This window comes from Helianthus annuus, chromosome 6, assembly GCF_002127325.2.
Source record: "Helianthus annuus cultivar XRQ/B chromosome 6, HanXRQr2.0-SUNRISE, whole genome shotgun sequence".
NCBI classification, from domain to species: Eukaryota; Viridiplantae; Streptophyta; class Magnoliopsida; order Asterales; family Asteraceae; genus Helianthus; species Helianthus annuus.
The window spans coordinates 100,447,069-100,471,509 of record NC_035438.2 but is presented as its reverse complement, the minus strand read 5'-3'; the positions used below and the strand labels follow the sequence as shown (position 1 = coordinate 100,471,509).

The window sequence follows — 24,441 nt, the reverse complement described above, 5'->3', positions numbered from 1 at the left end:
ATTGTTCGAGAGGACAAGAAATCTGTGATAACTTATGTGAATGTATTGTTTATTAGTATGGGATAATGAATGCATTAAATACTGTCGCAATATAGTTGTTATGGATTCTCTTGAGCAATCTGATTTGCCTAGTGTCGCGCCCTAATGATTCCGCCATCGGTTGGGGTGTGACAATGCCGGTGGTACTCCTATATATAAGTGCTTTTATGATATTACATATCATAGCATTATTTAAACCATTTGAATTTTGACATATTACATTTTACACAATTTAAATATCTTTACAAAACATTGTTTTACAAACAACATATTATTATACAAACTCATTTTTACTTGGTTATTCATTTCATTATGCATTATTCTTTTATATCATCTGATTTCTTATCAATTTTTCGTTTGATTTCTAAAAGAAAATATTTTAAGGATCATGACTACTTTTGTTAAACATTTTCTTTAAACTTATAAGTCATGAATCCTGTTTTAATAAAACCTATGTATCTCACAGGCATTTTTATGCTGACGTACCTATTTTCATATGTGTTTTCAGGAGCTGATGCATAGGATTAATCAAGATACACTTAGGCAGACTTGGGCCTTAGTGACAATAAAAGATGCAAGAGTAGTTAATTATGTTATGTTTCTTTGTTTTTAATACATTGTAATCTCTTTTAAATTCAATGAAACAAAACTTAAATTTCCATGTGTTATGAAAAAGGATTCTGTTACGACACTCCCCGACGTTTCCGCCGCGCTTTTTGTTTTATGCGGTCGGGGTGTGACACTTGGAATGCGTTTGTGGTTTGCACCTGGGTTGCAGATTCTTGTGCCTGTGTTGCTATCCTAATCGTTGATTTACAAGGTTGTGCAAGTTTTGCATTCACGACATTTTGAACTTTGACAAACCAATAAATCGGAGTTTCCTCCGGAGGTAGATCTGGACTACTCTGAGTTCCGAGCTAGACTTCTGAGGTAACAGGACTGTGCACCTCGTGATAAACATCGCCGTTGCTATACAATTTCCCTGCGATTCCGTCGACGCGAGAAGCATGAGCCGGAGTGCCCCTGTTCTCGGATCGAGAAGAGAAGAAATGAATCGATCGAGAAGACGAAAATGAAAATAGAGGAATCGGTGGGCGTCAATGAAGAAACAGTTATCTAATTTGACCGGAGTCAATCAGATCGGGGGTTTTTTCTTAGCATAAAAGGGGTTAATCTCCTCGTCGATTCGGTGGTTGGTCGAACTACTTCTCCGATGATCACTGCAAAACAGAAAGCCCTTAGACTCGCCACGGGGAGAATGGGGGTTCTCTCTATGACCACCCTTCGGCAATAAGTATATTGATCTCGAGGAAAAAGATGAAGTAGTAAGTGTGAGAGTAAGTAAAAGTAACTTGTGAGATTATACCTGAAGCATCTTATTTATAACCAGATTTTGGCGGGAAAATGGTGTAACGGAGAGAGTAACGGGAAAGCACTTTTCTGTTGGCGGTTATCTTTTCTTTCCGTCAATCGATAACTTCACGTCCATGCACATGGATCGTGGGTCTGATCGACGGTTAGGGAGTTGCCACGTGGAAAGTGGTTTTGTGTAGATCTTCCTTCCAATTAGTGTTATTATCGTGATTTAGATGAGCATCCACGATTGTGCCACGTCACATTTAGTTGTAAACGAATGACCATGCACGATGAGCATTTAAGGCTTTCTAGATCTACAGCTGTAAACCATTGTGCCTTTACCACGTGTCCATTATCTTGCAACTGAAAAGATTCCTTTGTTTAAGTCGTGATTTCGGGCGTGCAGAGACGTTTAGGACTTTATCTTCAAGCCTAACTGTTCCCTAGCGCGAGCCCGTGCATGGGGGTTAGTTGAATGTTTGTCTCTCTTTTTCTCCAGCGAAAGGTTATCGAAGACTGTTTTTTCCCTACTCTTATTTAGAACCGTTGCGCGGCTACACAGGTTCTTATTCAAGATGCTCTTGGAATAAGGTTGTGGTATGGTCTAATGTGCCTACACAAGGTTTTTGGGACCATACCCCTTCACAGACTTATCATGCTTGCATTAGAAACCCATGAAATCCACATCTAAACTAGTGTTTCTTTTTTTTATTTAGTTTTAGCATATTACGTTTTTTCATTTATGGGTGTCAAGAAACAATTTTGGTTCCTGGGTGTCAAAAAACAATTGAGGGGGGGCTGGATTTATTTTTTGGCATTTTTTTCCGGTGAGTTGCAGGCTTCAGGTAGTGGTAGGCGAGTAATAAAGAAGATGAAGGAGGAGATGAGGGGCATTGATCGAGGGCTTGATGTGGGTTTGGTTGTTGATGATGGTGGAGGGTGGTCGTTCATGATGGTCAGGGTGGGTTAGGGTGATGATGAAGAGAATGGTGGGCCCCACTTGATTTAAATATATTACTTTTTACATTTAAGTAATTTTTTAATAACAAGGGCATTTTAGTAATTTCACGTCCACTTAACACCAAAAACTAACCCCCATCCGCGCCAAGGACTATCTGAGAACGAAATTGGAAAAGTTTGGGACTATAGCTGTAATTTTAGAAAGTTAGGGACTAAAGGTGAAAAATAGGCAAACCACAGGGACTATCCGGACATTTTTCTCCAAAAGAAAATTAATAAATAAGAAAACGAAAGGGTATGGTGGTACATTGAAACGACACAAATAGTGGGAGAAGGTATCCATACTTAAAAGATCAAATATGTATTCAAATTCAGAAACACTATTGCCATCACACACATGTCAGACAAAAGGGGAGCAAAATTTTAACATTTACCCTGGACCTGGCTGGCCAAGGAATCAAACATATTTTTAATTAATATGACAATAATATTTATTTCATGTATTTATTAAATATCATAATTTTCTTTCATCTTTTAAATTACTTTTCTGACCAATCTTGGAGAAAACCCATAGTAGATTCCAATCAATCTTTACATCCAGTTTAGTAATTCACATGATTTTTGAATAGTAAACCAGACAGCACATGTAACATAAAGAAATTGACTAACCCAATAAAAATGGTTAGTTTACACCTTAAAACACTCTCTACACCTTCTTTTTAAGCCAATTAAACCAATATTTTATATTCAAAACCTTGTGGATCTAACCCATTTGGTCTCACCATATTCTTGAAAGAGAAACATGGTTCTCTTGTGTTTTCAAGGAAAACTTGTACCTTGAGCTTTTGATGTTGTACCTCAATCATCTCATATGAAGAAAGTGTTAAAAATGGTGGTGTTTGAGGGTACTTGTGAGTTGTGACCAGTTAAGGCCCACAAGATGATGTGGTGTTTCACATGTATGTAAGCCCTTGTTCATTGCTCATAAAGTCTACTGTTGCATTCATCACAATCACAGTCACAGTCACAGTCACAACCACATATTTAAATCCATTTTTGAATTCTTCTATCAGCATAAATTTTAGCAATTTGGAATCAAACTTGTGTTCTTGAATGGATCCCATTTCCCCACTTTCAATCTTGATAAACAAAAGCTGATTTCTTGAATGATTTTTGACATTAACATACAAGATTTCTTGAATATTTTCTTGTACTATGACTCAACAACCATCACCACCAGCATCAGTCACCGCAAACCTCACCATCAAAATATCCAACTCCACCTAGAAACCCATAAAGGAAATATTAACCAACATTGTTCCAACAACCTCAATATCTTCATCTCCATATAGCTCTCCATCTCTTATCTCACCACCATCTTCCGCCTTTGTCTCCGCCCTGTAATCGCCTTATATATCTCCCAGAGCCACCCGGGACAACCCGAATCATCCCGAAGAAACCACCACCACCACACCAACTACATTAACTCAACCATCCACTCCTCTATCCTACTATGGCTGCAGCTCAGGCTCAGGGAATGATGATATCCCAAGCACTTCCCACACCCCTCATCCGAAAGATACAATTTTTCAGACGACACGAAGCTTAAAATCGTCAACTACGACACTAATACTAATACTAATACTAAAAATGTAACTGCGCCACGAGTCTTCATCTCATTTTCGGTTCCTCGGGTTTCATTCCAAAAATGGTCGGTTTCACCAGCTAATACGAAACTAAGAAGCTGTGATGTTTACATAGGATACCACGGGCAAAGCCCAAATTTGATTTGGTTTTGTAAATGGCTCAAATCAGAGCTAGAGCTTCAAGGCATTGCTTGTTTTGTTGCTGACAGAGCGAAATACTCGGATTCTCAGAGTCATGAGATAGCTGATAGAGTCATTTGTTCGGTCACATTCGGGGTTGTGGTAGTTACTAAAGATAGCCTGTTAAGTTATCTAAGTCTAGAAGAGATCGGATTCTTTGCTCAAAAAAAGAATCTGATTCCGCTCTTCTTTGATACCGATTCAAAGGAAGTTGCAAATCTTCTTGCTCGGAATGCAGACAGAAAAGAATGTAAAGAAGCGATCGAAGGGTTGATGAAGTTGCACGAGTGCAAGCTAGAAGCAAGCGATTTTTGGCGATTATGTGTGTCAAGAACATCAGTGGTCTTGAGGGGTAAACTTGGAAGAATGAGTGTAGCTGAAAGAGAAATCGATATTGTCGATGAAATCTGTAACACCCGTCTAATTTACTTAAATTATGTAATAATAGTTCAAACCATTTTTAATAAACGATGCTAATTAACATAGATTTCATAAGAGAAGTTCATAAGTAGCATAATCCTTAGTCAACTAACGACTAAGTTAAAACATTTCAAAAGATGTTTAACTATTGTTTACAACCCATAAACATAGTCTATTAAAGATTTAAAACATTGCGGAAGCTTGTAAGTAGTGTTCGGTTCTTCAAAATCTAGATCGATCATCTTTCGGTTACTTTTCAACACCACCTAAGATCAAAACCATAACAAATGTTAGTTTTGATCAAGTTAAATTGGATACAAACAAGTTCCAAGAGTCAACAACCAAGAAAAATTAAAAAAATTTCCAGAAGGGGGCGTCGCATGACGCCAAGGCCCCTCGCGTCACGCCTAGCCCCTATTTTCTCAGAATGTTTATTTCTTTGATGCTGCAGATTCCCAGCTCAAATTTAACCAAGTTCCAACTTAAATTGGCCACAACTTTTGACTCGTAAGTCCATTTTAAGTGATTCTTTTTCCTATGCGTCTGTAATTTCATTACCGACATGTCTATTACAAATTTCATATCGAAAAATTTGTTCACAGACCGAAAGACTATATGTCCATATGCAAATATTCGACCCATTCTAACTTAGCCATTTTACTACCATTTAACTAGTAAACCTAAGGCGATTTTTACCCAAACTCTGGGGCTTATTATCACTGGCACTTCATTACCAAACCTATGGCTTCGTGCTCTTCTGACCATTTCCGCCACTTCTTTCTACTTACAATATTAATATTACAAAGTATCATTATTCGACCCGTTTGGTCCATCTACGGAAATCCTCCATTTTGATGACTACCAAACGACTACAAACCAATTCTTAACCTACGGATTTAAGTAACGTACATGATCGCTACAACCAACACAATTTTTATCAACAACGCATAGTTTAACAACAATTCATCAATGTAACGTATCAAGTTACATACTTGCATAACTCACCGTCTTTGATTTCTAACCATGATTACCCATTCCCGGGCTTGTCCATCTTAGCGTATCACTTCCATTCCATGGTTCAGGCTTTAATAATTCACAATCATCAAGCGGCGTTCAAGTCACTTCAAAACTACCTTTTTATACCCTTATTGACCCGTTTGGTTGTTTACTGGAATCCACCATCTTAATGACAACCAAACATACTTTAACAAATCTTTTGACACGTTTTGATTAACTAGTGAACTTCATCACTTCTATAATAAACTACAATCTTTCATATTGCTAATTTCAAGATATTAACTACAATTAAAATCAAAGTATATTGTAACGAAACCAAGGTTACGTACCTTTCAAAGGACCCCTTTCAATCGCGCGTCACCACCGGCTTATCCACTTGACGCTCCGGTTTCCTTTCCTATAGAGTTCAATCACAACCCGTTTAGAACTCTTTTGTTTACATAATACGCATAATTTGCCATAACTCTACAAACACGCGTTTTAGCTCAAATTTCCAGTTTTTAATCTTCTTTTAGGCATTTTCACACACACCTTAAGGGCATAATTTCTCATAACTTATCATCAAGTTCATAACTTTTTGTTTAGCCAAGATTAACATCAATTAGGAAATTTACACTTGTTTTTAACATCAATGTTTCAGAAATTACTTCCTAAAACTCGGATTACACTAGACAAGAATCATAATCTTAGTGTTTATCAAGTTTCTACAAAACCCATTAATCACCTACAATGGTGATTATGAACCCCACTAGTATCAAGCAAGATTTTAACAAGAAATCATCTAGGGTTTATCCCTAGACATCACATTACTCTAATTCCATCTATACAACATTCATGCAACATCTAATTTGAACTCCCCTATGTTCATTCAGAAATTTAAATGAGAATTTTCTACAAAATTTACATACCTTATGATCCCTTTTACTAAGGTGATCACTAATCTATGCTCGGATTTTGATTTGGGACAGAATTCGGTCTTCAATTTGATCAAACAACATGAACTAGGGTTTGGAGAAGCTCTGGTCGCCCCCTGCTGTGTTTGATCGATCCCAACACACTCACAATGTGTGTTTTGTGTTTTATTAAAATGTTTTTATTATAATTAGTTTCAATTTAAACACCTTTAGTCCTTCTAATTTCTTTTGATTCATATTTGAGTGTTTTTAACCCACTTATGAGTTATTACAAGACTTATAACTAACTAGGTTATTTAGTCCTAGTCAGTTTGTTCTCGTTTATTTAATACTTTATAATCCTATTATAAGGTTTTATATTTTCGAGGTGTTACAAGTCCACCCCCCTTAAAAGGGTTTCGTCCTCGAAACCTACTTTAAGTAGTTCTTTGGTTTGGACCTAACCATCTTAATTTCGTTTTTCCGACCTTATTCCTTTTAGTCGAAAGTTATCATTTGCCTCGACGCATGCGTCCTTCACATATAGGTCCTCATGGACTTTATCTTATGTCTTGTATTTCTTATCTTATTGCCTATTTGTCCCAATTGTCATTTGACCACTCAATAGTATGAGTTTGCCAACATGTTGACTCTATACTAGCTCTATATTGACAAGTGTTTTTTTACGTAAATCACAACACTATTTTGACCTTGGGTGATCTTATCGGCTAGACTGATTAGTCACCGTCACCCCTGCCCCGTATCATACGCTACAACATAATTATATTCTATATCACTTTTCATGACCATGATTGCATCGCATCACGTCGTTTTTATGTTCTTATAAACTTTTTATCATCAAAACCTTCTTTCTAACGTATCGTTTTGCACCTATCGGTGTTAAGACCTACATTCTTTTTTAACCATTTTTCTATTTTGCCTCATAATGTGCATGTTCGTTAAACATTGTTTCTCACTAAAACTGAATTCCTTTGTTTAACGTTTATTTCTTTCCAACACCTTTAATTCGTTTATTTTACTGATCCTTTATGTAATCACACCCATCAATGTGATCGTCGTTCTTTCTCATAAGGATTTTTTATTAATTACATGTTACTTGGATAATTAACCATATCCAAGTTTCTAAATTCATATTTATTGATACTTTATTAAGTTTCCGGGTTCGAGTGTACGCACGTCCCTTCTCATGGCAATATTTGTCATAACTATTTTTGCCTCAGTTCCCCATGCTCATTATTGTTTTATTTTCTTATACACATATATATACTGCCTTTATATAATGCTCTCATTTCAATACTCATATGTGTCCATATGCAACTATCATTCGCACTTATATCGATTGAAATTCGTTGTTAAAATTGAATTTGACAAGAAACATACCTGAATTGACATCAGGTTCTATCTTTACTTCGGCTGCGGTTAATTGAAAAGATCTGGCCCTTGTCTTTTGTGCTTCCATCTGCACATCCTTCTCATTCTTTTTCTTGTCCAACTCCGGGCACTCAAATTTCTTGTGACCCAGTTGGTAGCAATTGTAACAAACCGAAACCTTCCCCGGATATAGCGTAGCCGTATGCCCTGTCTTTCCGCATATAGGGCACGGTTTATCCTTAAAGAGACACTCGCCCTTATGCGCCTTTGCCCATACCTTACAGCTCGGAGATTCGCCCTTCTCATCCGACTTCTTTTCCGATTCAGTTGTTCGTGCCTGCTTCGTAGGGCTTGGGTTCACATCCTGCACCCTTCGCTCGCCCCTCTCGACTTGTTTCTTCAACTCGATTTCCCGCTCCCGAGCGGTGTTGATAATTTCCGTGAGGGTTTCATACTTTGAGGGAGTCATGAACTCCCGGTATTCAGCACTCAACATGTTGTAGTAGTAATGTATCTTCTGCTCTTCAGTGGTGACTAACTCGTCACAGAATCTCAGCTTATCCATAAAGATGCCCGTGATCTTATCGATTGTTTCACCCTTTTGTCTTAGCTGGATGAATTCTTCCTTGATCCTGTTAATAACCGCTTTGGGACTATGGTGTTTAAGGAACGGCACCTTAAACTCATCCCAGGTCATAACCCTCGCTGCTTCAGCTCCTATTTCCTTCTTTTTGTTGTCCCACCAATCTTTGGATTGGCCCCTCAACTGACCCGTTCCGTAAGCAACAAAATCACTTACGTCACAGTGGGTCCTTTCAAACACACCTTCAACGTCACTCAGCCATCTTTGGAAAATTATCGGGTCAACCTCCCCGTTGTAGATTGGCGGTTTACACGCCATAAATTCTTTATGCGAACATCCTTTACGTTCTCCCGATTTCTCTTTCATAATATTGACACTATCTTCCAACCTTTTAACTCGCTCTTCGACAAGCGACAACACCGTGCTTTGAATCTTGTCTATAAACCCGGATAGGCTACCTTCAATTGCCTTCCCTACTTCTTCGGCAATTATCTCTTTCATTTGTTCGGTGCTTGTTTGCACCGGATCATCATCATTTCCATCAGACATCTTGAAACTGAAATGTTTACATTTAAGCGTTAAACATTTCATTTATAACATTACTTCTTTTGTTTCGGTTTAGCCAAGTTCTCAACTTGCTTTAACCGTTCACATTTGGTGCACTTTCCGGGTTTGAATGTGTTAACACGCTCTTCCCATGCACTTTAATTCCTTTCTCATTTTTACATAAGACATAATTTGTTAACATAATAAGTTAATTCTTACCGGACGATCGATCGAGCTTGAACCGAACACTTTGTTGAATTATGTAATAATAGTTCAAACCATTTTTTACTTGAATTATGTAATAATAGTTCAAACCAACTTGTAACACCCGTCTAATTTACTTGAATTATGTAATAATAGTTCAAACCATTTTTAATAAACAATGCTAATTAACATAGATTACATAAGAGAAGTTCATAAGTAGCATAATCCTTAGTCAACTAACGACTAAGTTAAAACATTTCAAAAGATGTTTAACTATTGTTTACAACCCATAAACATAGTCTATTAAAGATTTAAAACATTGCGGAAGCTTGTAAGTAGTGTTCGGTTCTTCAAAATCTAGCTCGATCATCTTCCGGTTACTTTTCAACACCACCTAAGATCAAAACCATAACAAATGTTAGTTTTGATCAAGTTAAATTGGATACAAACTGTCACACCCCGACCACGTAAAACATCAAATCGTGGCGGAAACGTCGGGGAGTGTTGTAACAGAATTATTGTTCGACAACCAAGGTAATTAAAATAATATTTTATTCATCACCCAAGGGTGGAATACATCGTTCAAAACAAGAACCAACATGTTACATTGTCTTAAAAAGAAAACAAAAGTACATCACATAGTTAAACTAAGTCTAGTTCCATTTTATGTCACTAAGGCCTGAGTCCACCCTAGCGTGTCACGATCAACATCCTAAGCAACAGCTCCTGAAATCACATGTGAAAATAGGTACGTCAGCATAAAAATGCCTGTGAGATACATAGGTTTTGTGAAAATAGAATTCATGACTTAGGTTTAAGAAAATGTTTAATGAAAAACTTGTCATGAATCTAGTTTATGTGTTTGCTTATAAAATGTTTGAAAAGCGATAACAAATCAGTTAATATATATGTATAAAAGAATGATGTATGGTTAAAAGAATAACCAAGTATTAATAAGTTGTATGAAATAAATTGTTTTGTAAAACAAAGTCTTGTGAAAAATATGTTATTTGCAAAAATGTATAAGTCCAAAATTGAATGATTTAAATAACGGTATGTCATGTAATACAACACAAGCACTTATATATAGGAAGTACCAGCGGCGTATCCACCATGCTTGTAGCATACTACACACATATCGTTACTTAAGTCACTTAAACAAACCACCAAAGCATATAGTTCATGTTCAAACCAATCATCAAATGTTCTTGTCTAAACCATTGTCAATGTTTAAAACCCAAAATGTAGTCATGTAGTTAAGTGTAAACAAAAGTTATGTATGGTAAGTAACAAAATGAGAATACTTAACCATAAGTAAAAAGGAACAAAACAAAGTATTTTGAATAAATCAAAAAGTTATGTTTTGCCAAGTAAAAGCTTGTTTTATTGATACAAACATTTATGTGGTAAGTTAACGCATTACATTCAAGCCTTGAGACAGCAGGATAACCTTAGAGTAAAGGTTATCAAAGTAAAATGTTTTCGGATTCAGTCATTCCTTTCATCCAAACCAACCCAGGATGTCAGGAACGGGATTTGTCAAGTCCTATGGTACCATTACTTACTACCGAGCGGCGTAGCTAATGTTAATGAATGTAGTAAAGAACTGTTTATGCAAACCAAATGTCATACCAAATGTAAACAAGTTATGTGAAAACAATGTACTAAGTATGCCAAGTAAACATACAAAGCATAAAAGTCATGTAAAACAATGTGCTAATATGCCATGTAAACATATATAGCAAAACAATGTAATGTAAATCAATGTGCTAGCATGCTAAGTTAACATACATAGCAAAACAATGTAATGAAATCATGTACTATAAGTGTACTAAGAACATAGCAAGCATATGATGTGAAAAACAAGAAAGCACGAAAGTAACAAGTAGGCACATGTGTTTCACCCCAAAATGTTTGGAAAACAGTAAAAGAGGGGTACTATGTACTCACTTGAGATTGCTTAGAAGTCGTAGGATAACCACCAAGCAATGCTAGTAGATCACGGAATCAAACGGCACCTATATAGGTATCTACATTAATAAACGGACCTATCGGAGGATCGGGTAGTACGAGGGTTCGTAAACCAAATAAGTAGGGGGAACTTATGTAACATGGTTTAACAAAGCCTACGTACTAAAACGAAACCTATCCTAAGTGCTTTTGACCCGTTACGACCCGTTTAGGTAGCTTATGCTACTTTAACGCGTCGCTCGCGTAAAACGCGTTCGGAATGCTTAACTAGTCCTATGACAAGCAAGTTATGCCTTAACATGCTTAGTATTGTTGCTAAATCAGTTTAGATGTCAAAATTTATGTTACATAGGCTTAAAATGAATTTTGGCGCAAAAAGGGTATTTTGGTAATTTACCTAAGGCATAAGAACTACTTATCATACAACTACTTAAACGTCGTGACCATAAGGTATAACCTCGGAAGGTTATTCCCCACACAACTATGGTCACCTAAAATGTTTGGTCGGATCCTAATGATCGACCAAATGGGTCGGGTTCGTAAGCATAAGCGATTGATTAGATCGCTTACCTTTACGACCCTAAACAAGCACAAATCTAAAAGCGACGAGCTAAACATGCTAGAACATGTTTAGTAAAGTTAGAAAACAGGTTTGGTATTAAAACAAACGGTTTTAATACCCTAGAGTAGTTTGGTTACAAAATATGTGAGAAACGCATTTTGGCCGAAACTACGACTCGTCACTGAGCCTAGATAACGTGGTAATCAGTAGGTATAGTCGCTAGGGACTATAACCATCGTGATTACGCTCACGTTATGAAGTTCAAACGAACTTCGCATTGACCATAAACTGGTCAGTGCAGAAAGTCAAACAAAGTTTGACTTTAACGCTAAAACGAACGAAAAACGCGAAAGAATACTTACAGAAGGTCCCCGCAAGATTGAACTTCCGAGTATTCTCAGGTATGAAGTGCTAAAACACCCCAACTTAGAGAACAAACTCAGAATTCAAGTGTGGGAAATGAGTGAAAAGAGTGGGGGTATATATAGGTGAAGCACTACCGTTAGGATCGTTTCTTGGAGAAGAGGGCACGATCTAGGCCGTACATTTGTCAAATCCTGATTTGGTACCTTGATGGGCACACAAACCAGCCCATAGGAACCCCAAAACCATGTGCACAAGTGGGTAAAAGCTGGATCTAGCTGGAAAACACTTTCTGCTGTTCTGGGGGTTGCTTACGGACCGTAAGCATGTCCATACGGTCCGTAAGGACCCTGCAGACCAGCTAACTTTCAGTTTTGGCAGATTTGACCCCTGTGCGCGTATGGACGTGTTTTGGCACTTCTAAAACCCGTCAAACCCATTTTTAAGCTCTAAAATGAAGTTAAAGTATAGGGGACTTGAAATATGCTCAAAAATACGCCGGATGTCGGTTCGTTTGGCCGTACGATTGCGTTGTTCGGTTAATTACGACGGAAGTCGTAACAGACGCAAAAACGGTCCAAATTGCGCGACGAATGGATTTTTGACAAGCCAAACACTAAAACATAATATTTTAATGCTTACGTAAATTTTTGGATGTCCGGATGTATTCAGAACGTAAGTTATGCGCGAAAATGCAAACTTATGCATTTTTTGACACTTTTAGTCCCTAAATGACCCAAAAGTTTATTTTAGCACACCGAACCCCTCAAAGCCTATTTCTAAGCTATGTAAAGGATATTTAGGGTATGTTTAACTTATGGGCATGTTCCGGAATGTTCGTTACAGTTCAAATCGACATACTTTCGCAGTTTGTCAATTTTAGTCCCTATAAGCGAATTAACTGGATTTTGCCATACCAAAGCCTTCAAAACTTATTTCTAAGTTATGTAAAGGTAATTTAAGGTATGTTAAGCATAAATTGATGTTCCGGAGTATTTGTCGTGTTTAACTGATTACGTTTACGCACCAGTTTGTGTATAATTCTCTAGAAAGCAATATAGAGTTTGAAATCGAATAAAAGTCAAAACATGAAAAACATCAAACATAAACAAACAAACATAGGGATCAAATAACTTTATTTCATTGATAACTGAACTGTTTACAATGATTACAAGCACAGATGTCACAGTCTCCCCTACTTGTGGAAATTTCGTCCCGAAATTTGTTTAGAGGAAACTCGTGAGAATAGATGTGGATACTTCGCCTTCATTTGATCTTCACATTCCCAAGTAAACTCAGGTCCACGTTTAGATTCCCAGCAAACTTTAACCAACGGAATGCGCTTGCGTTTAAGCCATTTGACTTCACGATCCATAATTTCCACAGGTTTCTCAACAAAATGTAGTGTTTTATCAACACGAATTTCGTCAAGTGGTATGTGGAGGTTCTCATCAGCTAAACACTTTTTGAGATTGGATACGTGGAAAGTTGGATGAACATTTCCAAGTTCGGGAGGTAATGCAAGTCTATAGGCTACCTTACCGATTCTTTCGACGATGTTGAATGGTCCAACATATCTAGGTACAAGTTTTCCTTTCTTTCCAAATCTGATCACACCTTTCCAAGGTGAGACCTTAAGTAATACACGATCACCGACTTGGAATTCTAAGGGCTTGCGTCGTCGGTCCGCGTAACTCTTTTGACGGCTTCGAGCTGCCTGTAAGTTATCACGAACTTTCTTAACCTTGTCAGTTGTCTTTAGAATGAGGTCAGGTCCAGTAAGCTGAGCCTCACCTATTTCATTCCAGCAGACTGGTGAACGACATTTTCGACCATAGAGAGCCTCGAAAGGAGCCATGTTGATGCTGGAGTGATAACTATTATTGTAGGAGAATTCAATCAATGGAAGATGTGAATCCCAACTTCCACCAAAATCGAATCACACAAGCTCTAAGCATATCCTCCAAAGTCTGGATTGTTCTTTCAGTTTGGCCATCTGTTTGTGGATGATAAGCTGTACTCAGATTGAGTTGGGTCCCCATAGCAGATTGCATGGTTCTCCAAAATCGAGAAGAGAAGCGAGCATCTCTATCAGAAATAATGTTCAAAGGAACACCATGTCGAGATACAATTTCATCCACATAGATTTTAGCCAGATCTTCAGCAGATAGAGTCTCACGGATCGGTAGGAAATGCGCTGACTTTGTAAGACGATCAACAACTACCCAAATGGCATCGTGACCTTTCTTAGTGCGCGGAAGTTTAGTAATGAGATCCATAGCAATGTTTTCCCATTTCCAAACTGGGATCTCAGGTTGCTCCAAAAGACCATAAGGATGTTGGTGTTCAGTCTTAACCTTTAGACAAGTAAGGCATTTTGAAACGTACAAGGCAATGTCTTTCTTCATACCAGGCCACCAATACTGAGTACGAAGATCCTTATACATTTTGTCTGAGCCAGGATGAATAGAATAACGAGACTTATGGGCCTCATCCATAAGCAAAGTGCGAAGATCATCTTGGCTTGGGACCCACAAACGGTCCATGAAATAATATGATCCATCTTCCTTTAGCACAAGATCAGGCTTAATGTGATAGGGTAATTCCTTACCCATCAAGTCTTGTGAAACACAAGCTTGTTGAGCCTGAGTAATGCGTGCTTGGATATCGGATCGTGCTTGAATAGCAGATTGAACACGAACACAATGAAGCATAGTGCGTTCCTTACGACTCAATGCGTCAGCCACAACATTCGCTTTACCAGGATGGTAGCGAATTTCGCAATCATAGTCGTTTAGGAGTTCGACCCAACGTCTTTGCCTCATGTTGAGTTCTTTCTGGTTGAAGATATGCTGGAGACTTTTGTGGTCAGTGAAAACCACACATTTTGTGCCATACAAATAGTGTCTCCAGATTTTGAGAGCGAAGACAACTGCACCCAACTCAAGATCATGAGTGGTGTAGTTTTTCTCATGTACCTTCAATTGCCTTGATGCGTAGGCTATGACTTTGTTCCTTTGCATCAGAACACAGCCAAGACCCAATTTCGATGCATCACAGTAAACAACAAAATCATCATTGCCCTCAGGCAAAGTCAGAATAGGTGCATCACAAAGCTTCTGCTTCAAGGTCTGAAATGCTTCCTCTTGTTTAAAACCCCATTCAAAGGGTTTGTTCGTCTGAGTTAGAGCAGTTAGAGGAACTGCAATCTTTGAGAAGTTCTCGATGAAGCGGCGGTAATAACCCGCAAGACCAAGAAAAGAACGAACCTCAGTAGGAGTAGCAGGCGTATCCCAATCCTTAATCGCACTGATCTTGGAGGGATCTACATGAATACCTTGTTCGTTGACAATATGTCCTAAAAATTGAACTTCCTTAAGCCAAAATTCACACTTGGAGAACTTGGCAAAAAGTTGCTCTTTCTTTAGGAGTTCCAGAGTAAGACGAAGATGGCGCTCGTGATCAGCTCGCGTTTTAGAGTAAATCAAGATGTCATCAATAAAAACGATGATGAACTTATCCAAATAAGGCTTGGAGACCCTATTCATTAAGTCCATGAAAACAGCAGGAGCATTGGTCAAACCAAATGGCATGACTGTGAACTCATAATGCCCATATCGAGTGCGGAATGCTGTTTTGGGAATATCCTCTTCATGCACACGAAGTTGATGATACCCAGAACGAAGATCGACCTTCGAAAAGCAAGTAGCACCCTGTAACTGGTCAAAGAGATCATCAATGCGAGGTAGGGGATATCGATTCTTGATGGTAAGCGTATTCAGCTCACGATAATCGATACACATTGTGAAGGATCCATCCTTCTTCTTGACAAAAAGAACGGGAGCACCCCAAGGTGAAAAGCTAGGACGGATAAAACCTTTGTCAGAAAGCTCTTGAAGCTGCTTAGACAACTCTTGCATTTCAGACGGTGCAAGACGATATGGAGCTCTGGCAATAGGATTTGCACCATGTACAAGATCAATACGGAACTCGACTTGGCGTGCTGGAGGTAGACCAGGCAACTCTTCAGGAAACAACTCCGGATAATCCCGAACAACAGGAATATCTTGCATAGACTTACCTTTGTCTTTATCTGCTGTAACATGTGCCAAGAAGGCCACATAGTTCTTTCGCCGATACTTCCGAGCTCGAAAACAAGACATAAGCTTGAGGCTACTAGCAGGTTTTTCACCACGAACCTGTAGTATCTCACCTGACGAAAGCGGCACACGAACGATCTTCTCAAAACATACTACCTCTGCGCGATGCTTGGCTAACCAATCCATACCCACAATAATGTCGAAGCTTCCAAGTTGCATAGGCGTGACGTCAATAGGAAAAAGATGGTCGTTAAGGTTCAACTGGCAGTTGCGGAGAATAGAATCAAGAACAATGGGTTCACCATTCGCAACTTCAACTGTCAAAGGCTTACCTAGTTTCGTTCTAGACACGCGAAGCAAGGGCTCAAAAGATAACGACACAAAACTCTTATCGGCCCCTGAATCAAAAAGAACAGACGCAGGTTGATTATTAACAAAGAACGTACCGTTCACCACCTCGTTGTCTGCTTGCGCTTCAACAGCATTCATGTTAAAAGCTCGTCCACGAGCCTGAGCTTGAACCGGGTTCACATTTATCAACCTTGGACATTGGTTACGGTAGTGGGTCAGATCCCCACAGTTGTAACAAGAACCTGGTGGGAAGTGAGGTCGTGCTACTTGACCTTGTTGCTGAGCAAAAGGCTGAGCAACTTGTTGAGCCGGGTTCTGAGCTGCCCGATTCAGATTGGCAGGTATGCGGCATGTATCAGCAAGATGACCAGGTCTTCCGCAGTTGGTGCATTGACGGCACTGGTGGTGTGGTTGATGATGTCCGTTACACTTATTGCACAGAGGTGCATTGCCAAAGTATGGTTTCTTGGCAAGAGGTTGCGCAGGCTGATTTTGAGCAGCTTGAGCCTGAGTAGTAACGGCATAGCTCTGGGAAGCCTTCCGCTTCCTTGAACCCTTCGAAGAACCCGCATCACTCCCCTTCTTGCTTTTACCTTTCTTGCTATCCTTCTTGTCAGACTCTTGCTTCTTACCCTTCTTGTCACCCTTTCTATGCAACTTACCCTTTCGTATCTGCGACTCAGTCAGCGTTGCAGATAGTTCGATTGCCTGACGAACAGTGGTAGGTTTACTACCAGTAACTATGTCTTGCACAGAGTCAGGTAGACCATCGATGTATCTTTCGATAGCCTTATTAAGTGGGGTAACCATTGTTGGGCATAACAAACTCAGCTCCTCATACCTATCAGTATATGCCGGTGCTCACCACTTACTTGTTTCAGATCATCGAACTCCCTTTCCAGCGCTCGAAGTTCATGACGAGGACAAAACTCACTCATCATGAGAGTCCTTAACTCAGCCCGTGTTTGTGCTAAAGCGACTTCAGCACCACGATCTCTCATAACCCCATTCCACCATGTCAACGCCCTCTTTTGAAAAACACTAGAAGCAAACTCGACTTTGCGATTATCAGGACACTGAACATGACGAAAAGTATTCTCAATGCTCTCAAACCATTGAAGGAGCCCAGTTGCCCCCTCAGTACCACTGAACTTGAGTGGTTTAGCTGAATTGAAGCTCTTGAAGTTACAAGGAGCGTTCTGATTGATGTTGGCTTGGTTAAACTGAGCAATAAGATTCGGGAACGCAGCAGCCATATGCTGTGCGATGATTTCAGCCAGTTCGGCATTAGGTAGCTGATTTTCGCGTCGAGGAGGCATGCTAAAAAGAGGAAAACATGAGAGGAAACGAGTGAGATGATTAGATGAAAAGAACGAGACGAAACAAAATCAACAAAGCAAGGATGGTGGTCATTCGTCCGTATCACAAAGCAAACAAATGACACACAGTGACTAATCAAAGTAAATGGGTCCATAAATAATGCTTAGCGAAGACATGCTCGCCTATAAGTGAACACTCACCCCAAGAGTTCCCAGGTAAGAGTGACTGGTCCGATTATGTGGATTTGTATGAACACTCTAGCCTTAGACAGAAAACCCAGGGTACAGGCATTCACTCTTCCAGTTTGCACGTGTTCACACTATTTAGAACCCAAAACTTTGACGAGATTTTGAAAACTTGGAAGGCACAAGGCCCAAAAGAATCATTCAAAAACAAATGATAAAATTTCAAAATCAATTTGAAAAATCAAAAGGGTTTCAAAACCATATAATAAATCATTTGAAAACAGAAGATTGTTTTTCAAAAATCGTTTTAGAAAACTGGGTTCTTGTTTTGGTGATCACCTAAGGATAGGTGAAGTGCATGTTTTAAAATCTAAACACAAGACAACTTGTGTTGGGGTCCTAGAAAAGTTATAGTCTAGGTCAAAGCATTACTAATAACCTAATTCCCTATAACCATTGGCTCTGATACCAACTCTTCTGTCACACCCCGACCACGTAAAACATCAAATCGTGGCGGAAACGTCGGGGCGTGTTGTAACAGAATTATTGTTCCACAACCAAGGTAATTAAAATAATATTTTATTCATCACCCAAGGGTGGAATACATCGTTCAAAACAAGAACCAACATGTTACATTGTCTTAAAAAGAAAACAAAAGTACATCACATAGTTAAACTAAGTCTAGTTCCATTTTATGTCACTAAGGCCTGAGTCCACCCTAGCGTGTCACGATCAACATCCTAAGCAACAGCTCCTGAAAACACATGTGAAAATAGGTACGTCAGCATAAAAATGCCTGTGAGATACATAGGTTTTGTGAAAATAGAATTCATGACTTAGGTTTAAGAAAATGTTTAATGAAAAACTTGTCATGAATCTAGTTTATGTGGTTGCTTATAAAATGTTTGAAAAGCGATAACAAATCAGTTAATATGTATGTATAAAAGAATGATGTATGGTTAAAAGAATAACCAAGTATTAATAAGTTGTATGAAATAAATTGTTTTGTAAAACAAAGTCTTGTGAAAAATATGTTATTTGCAAAAATGTATAAGTCCAAAATTGAATGATTTAAATAACGGTATGTCATGTAATACAACACAAGCACTTATATATAGGAAGTACCAGCGGCGTATCCACCATGCTTGTAGCATACTACACACATATAGTTACTTAAGTCACTTAAACAAACCACCAAAGCATATAGTTCATGTTCAAACCAATCATCAAATGTTCTTGTCTAAACCATTGTCAATGTTTAAAACCCAAAATGTAGTCATGTAGTTAAGTGTAAACAAAAGTTATGTATGGTAAGTAACAAAATGAGAATACTTAACCATAAGTAAAAAGGAACAAAACAAAGTATTTTGAATAAATCAAAAAGTTATGTTTTGCCAAGTAAAAGCTTGTTTTATTGATACAAACATTTATGTGGTAAGTTAACGCATTACATTCAAGCCTTGAGACAGCAGGATAACCTTAGAGTAAAGGTTATCAAAGTAAAATGTTTTCGGATTCAGTCATTCCTTTCATCCAAACCAACCCAGGATGTCAGGAACGGGATTTGTCAAGTCCTATGGTACCATTACTTACTACCGAGCGGCGTAGCTAATGTTAATGAATGTAGTAAAGAACCGTTTATGCAAACCAAATGTCATACCAAATGTAAACAAGTTATGTGAAAACAATGTACTAAGTATGCCAAGTAAACATACAAAGCAGAAAAGTCATGTAAAACAATGTGCTAATATGCCATGTAAACATATATAGCAAAACAATGTAATGTAAATCAATGTGCTAGCATGCTAAGTTAACATACATAGCAAAACAATGTAATGAAATCATGTACTATAAGTGTACTAAGAACATAGCAAGCATATGATGTGAAAAACAAGAAAGCACGAAAGTAACAAGTAGGCACATGTGTTTCACCCCAAAATGTTTGGAAAACAGTAAAAGAGGGGTACTATGTACTCACTTGAGATTGCTTAGAAGTCGTAGGATAACCACCAAGCAATGCTAGTAGATCACGGAATCAAACGGCACCTATATAGGTATCTACATTAATAAACGGACCTATCGGAGGATCGGGTAGTACGAGGGTTCGTAAACCAAATAAGTAGGGGGAACTTATGTAACATGGTTTAACAAAGCCTACGTACTAAAACGAAACCTATCCTAAGTGCTTTTGACCCGTTACGACCTGTTTAGGTAGCTTATGCTACTTTAACGCGCCGCTCGCGTAAAACGCGTTCGGAATGCTTAACTAGTCCTATGACAAGCAAGTTATGCCTTAACATGCTTAATATTGTTGCTAAATCAGTTTAGATGTCAAAATTTATGTTACATAGGCTTAAAATGAATTTTGGCGCAAAAAGGGTATTTTGGTAATTTACCTAAGGCATAAGAACTACTTATCATACAACTACTTAAACGTCGTGACCATAAGGTATAACCTTGGAAGGTTATTCCCCACACAACTATGGTCACCTAAAATGTTTGGTCGGATCCTAATGATCGACCAAATGGGTCGGGTTCGTGAGCATAAGCGATTGATTAGCTTTACGACCCTAAACAAGCACAAATCTAAAAGCGACGAGCTAAACATGCTAGAACATGTTTAGTAAAGTTAGAAAACAGGTTTGGTATTAAAACAAATGGTTTTAATACGCTAGAGTAGTTTGGTTACAAAATATGTGAGAAACGCATTTTGGCCGAAACTACGACTCGTCACTGAGCCTAGATAACGTGGTAATCAGTAGGTATAGTCGCTAGGGACTATAACCATCGTGATTACGCTCACGTTATGAAGTTCAAACGAACTTCGCATTGACCGTGAACTGGTCAGTGCAGAAAGTCAAACAAAGTTTGACTTTAACGCTAAAACGAACGAAAAACGCGAAAGAATACTTACAGAAGGTCCCCGCAAGATTGAACTTCCGAGTATTCTCAGGTATGAAGTGCTAAAACACCCCAACTTAGAGAACAAACTCAGAACTCAAGTGTGGGAAATGAGTGAAAAGAGTGGGGGTATATATAGGTGAAGCACTACCGTTAGGATCGTTTCTTGGAGAAGAGGGCACGATCTAGGCCGTACATTTGTCAAATCCTGATTTGGTACCTTGATGGGCACACAAACCAGCCCATAGGAACCCCAAAACCATGTGCACAAGTGGGTAAAAGCTGGATCTAGCTGGAAAACACTTTCTGCTGTTCTGGGGGTTGCTTACGGACCGTAAGCATGTCCATACGGTCCGTAAGGACCCTGCAGACCAGCTAACTTTCAGTTTTGGCAGATTTGACCCCTGTGCGCGTATGGACGTGTTTTGGCACTTCTAAAACCCGTCAAACCCATTTTTAAGCTCTAAAATGAAGTTAAAGTATAGGGGACTTGAAATATGCTCAAAAATATGCCGGATGTCGGTTCGTTTGGCCGTACGATTGCGTTGTTCGGTTAATTACGACGGAAGTCGTAACAGACGCAAAAACGGTCCAAATTGCGCGACGAATGGATTTTTGACAAGCCAAACACTAAAACATAATATTTTTGGATGTCCGGATGGATTCAGAACGTAAGTTATGCGCGAAAATGCAAACTTATGCATTTTTTGACACTTTTAGTCCCTAAATGACCCAAAAGTTTATTTTAGCACACCGAACCCCTCAAAGCCTATTTCTAAGCTATGTAAAGGATATTTAGGGTATGTTTAACTTATGGGCATGTTCCGGAATGTTCGTTACAGTTCAAATCGGTATACTTTCGCAGTTTGTCAATTTTAGTCCCTGTAAGCGAATTAACTGGATTTTGCCATACCAAAGCCTTCAAAACTTATTTCTAAGTTATGTAAAGGTAATCTAAGGTATGTTAAGCATAAATTGATGTTCCGGAGTATTTGTCGTGTTTAACTGATTACGTTTACGCACCAGTTCGTGTATAATTCTCCAGAAAGCGATATAGAGTTTGAAATCGAATAAAAGTCAAAACATGAAAAACATCAAACATAAACAAACAAACATAGGGATCAAATAACTTTATTTCATTGATAACTGAACTGTTTACAATGATTACAAGCACAGATGTCACACAAACAAGTTCCAAGAGTCAACAACCAAGAAAAATAAAAAAAATTTCCGGAAGGGGGCGTCGCGTGACGCCAAGGCCCCTTGCGTCACGCCTAGCCCCTACTTTCTCAGAATGTTTATTTCTTTGATGCTGCAGATTCCCAGCTCAAATTTAACCAAGTTCCAACTTAAATTGGCCATAACTTTTGACTCGTAAGTCCGTTTTAAGTGATTCTTTTTCCTATGCGTCTGTAATTTCATTACCGACATGTCTATTACAAATTTCATATCGAAAAATTTGTTCACGGACCGAAAGACTATATGTCCATATGCAAATATTCGACCCATTCTAACTTAGCCATTTTACTACCATTTAACTAGTAAACCTAAGGCGCTTTTTACCCAAACTCCGGGGCTTATTATCACTGGCACTTCATTACCAAACCAATGGCTTCGTGCTTTTGTGACCATTTCCGCCACTTCTTTCTACTTACAATATTAATATTACAAAGTATCATTATTCGACCCGTTTGGTCCATCTACGGAAAATCCTCCATTTTGATGACTACCAAACGACTACAAACTAATTCTTAACCTACGGATTTAAGTAACGTACATGATCGCTACAACCAACACAATTTTTATCAACAACGCATAGTTTAAAAACAATTCATCAATGTAACGTATCAAGTTACATACTTGCATAACTCACCGTCTTTGATTTCTAACCATGATTACCCATTCCCGGGCTTGTCCATCTTAGCGTATCACTTCCATTCCATGGTTCACGCTTTAATAATTCACAATCATCAAGTGATGTTCAAGTCACTTCAAAACTACCTTTTTATACCCTTATTGACCCGTTTGGTTGTCTAATGGAATCCACTATCTTAATGACAACCAAACATACTTTAACAAATCTTTTGACACGTTTTGATTAACTAGTGAACTTCATCACTTCTATAATAAACTACAATCTTTCACATTGCTAATTTCAAGATATTAACTACAATTAAAATCAAAGTATATTGTAACGAAACCAAGGTTACGTACCTTTCAAAGCACCCCTTTCAATCGCGCGTCACCACCGGCTTGTCCACTTGATGCTCCGGTTTCCTTTCCTATAGAGTTCAATCACAACCCGTTTAGAACTCTTTTGTTTACATAATACGCATAATTTGCCATAACTCTACAAACACGCGTTTTAGCTCAAATTTCCGGTTTTTAATCTTCTTTTAGGCATTTTCACAAACACCTTAAGGGCATAATTTCTCATAACTTATCATCAAGTTCATAACTTTTTGTTTAGCCAAGATTAACATCAATTAGGAAATTTACACTTGTTTTTAACATCAATATTTCAGAAATTACTTCCTAAAACTCGGATTACACTAGACAAGAATCATAATCTTAGTGTTTATCAAGTTTCTACAAAACCCATTAATCACCTACAATGGTGATTATGAACCCCACTAGTATCAAGCAAGATTTTAACAAGAAATCGTCTAGGGTTTATCCCTAGACATCATATTACTCTAATTCCATCTATACAACATTCATGCAACATCTAATTTGAACTCCCCTATGTTCATTCAGAAATTTAAATGAGAATTTTCTACAAAATTTACATACCTTATGATCCCTTTTACTAAGGTGATCACTAATCTATGCTCGGATTTTGATTTGGGACAGAATTCGGTCTTCCATTTGATCAAACAACATGAACTATGGTTTGGAGAAGCTCTGGTCGCCCCCTGCTGTGTTTGATCAATCCCAACACACTCACAATGTGTGTTTTGTGTTTTATTAAAATGTATTTATTATAATTAGTTTCAATTTAAACACCTTTAGTCCTTCTAATTTCTTTTGATTCATATTTGAGTGTTTTTAACCCACTTATGAGTTATTACAAGACTTGTAACTCACTAGGAGTCCTAGTCAGTTTGTTCTCGTTTATTTAATACTTTATAATCCTATTATAAGGTTTTATATTTTTGGGGTGTTACAAAATCCCTAGGATTAGATGTGAGTGCAGATGAAGAGAAAGAAAGGGGGAGGATTAGAAGCTTTGATGAGCAAGAAACAGAAGCTTTCAAAAGGGTAAAACAAGAGTTTTTTCGTGATATGCGACAATCTTGAAACCGAAAGGGATTGGTGGGAAGGGTAAAACATGTTATTATCACAACTAGACTCCTAAGAGTGATGAGTTTTGACCCAATGCAACTTCAACCATTGCCATTAAAAGACGTAATCTTGTTAATGAAAGGAAGACCGAAGAAAGAATACCCTGC

General features: G+C 38.2%; 1 protein-coding gene and 1 long non-coding RNA gene across 2 annotated transcripts; both read right to left on the bottom strand.

The window, feature by feature from the left end:
• Positions 1 to 7,862: 7,862 nt before the first annotated feature.
• LOC110888744 lies at positions 7,863 to 8,852 on the bottom strand. Its single transcript, XM_022136253.1, has one exon. The coding sequence runs from the start codon at positions 8,850 to 8,852 to the stop codon at positions 7,863 to 7,865; it is 990 nt and encodes a 329-aa protein (XP_021991945.1).
• Positions 8,853 to 9,444: 592 nt separating this feature from the next.
• On the bottom strand, positions 9,445 to 23,856 carry LOC110887306. The gene is made up of 3 exons (XR_002563219.2): positions 23,783 to 23,856; positions 23,204 to 23,266; positions 9,445 to 9,630 (listed from the first exon to the last, which is right to left on the bottom strand). It is a non-coding gene; the product is annotated as an uncharacterized LOC110887306 (long non-coding RNA).
• Between the last annotated feature and the right edge of the window lie 585 nt (positions 23,857 to 24,441).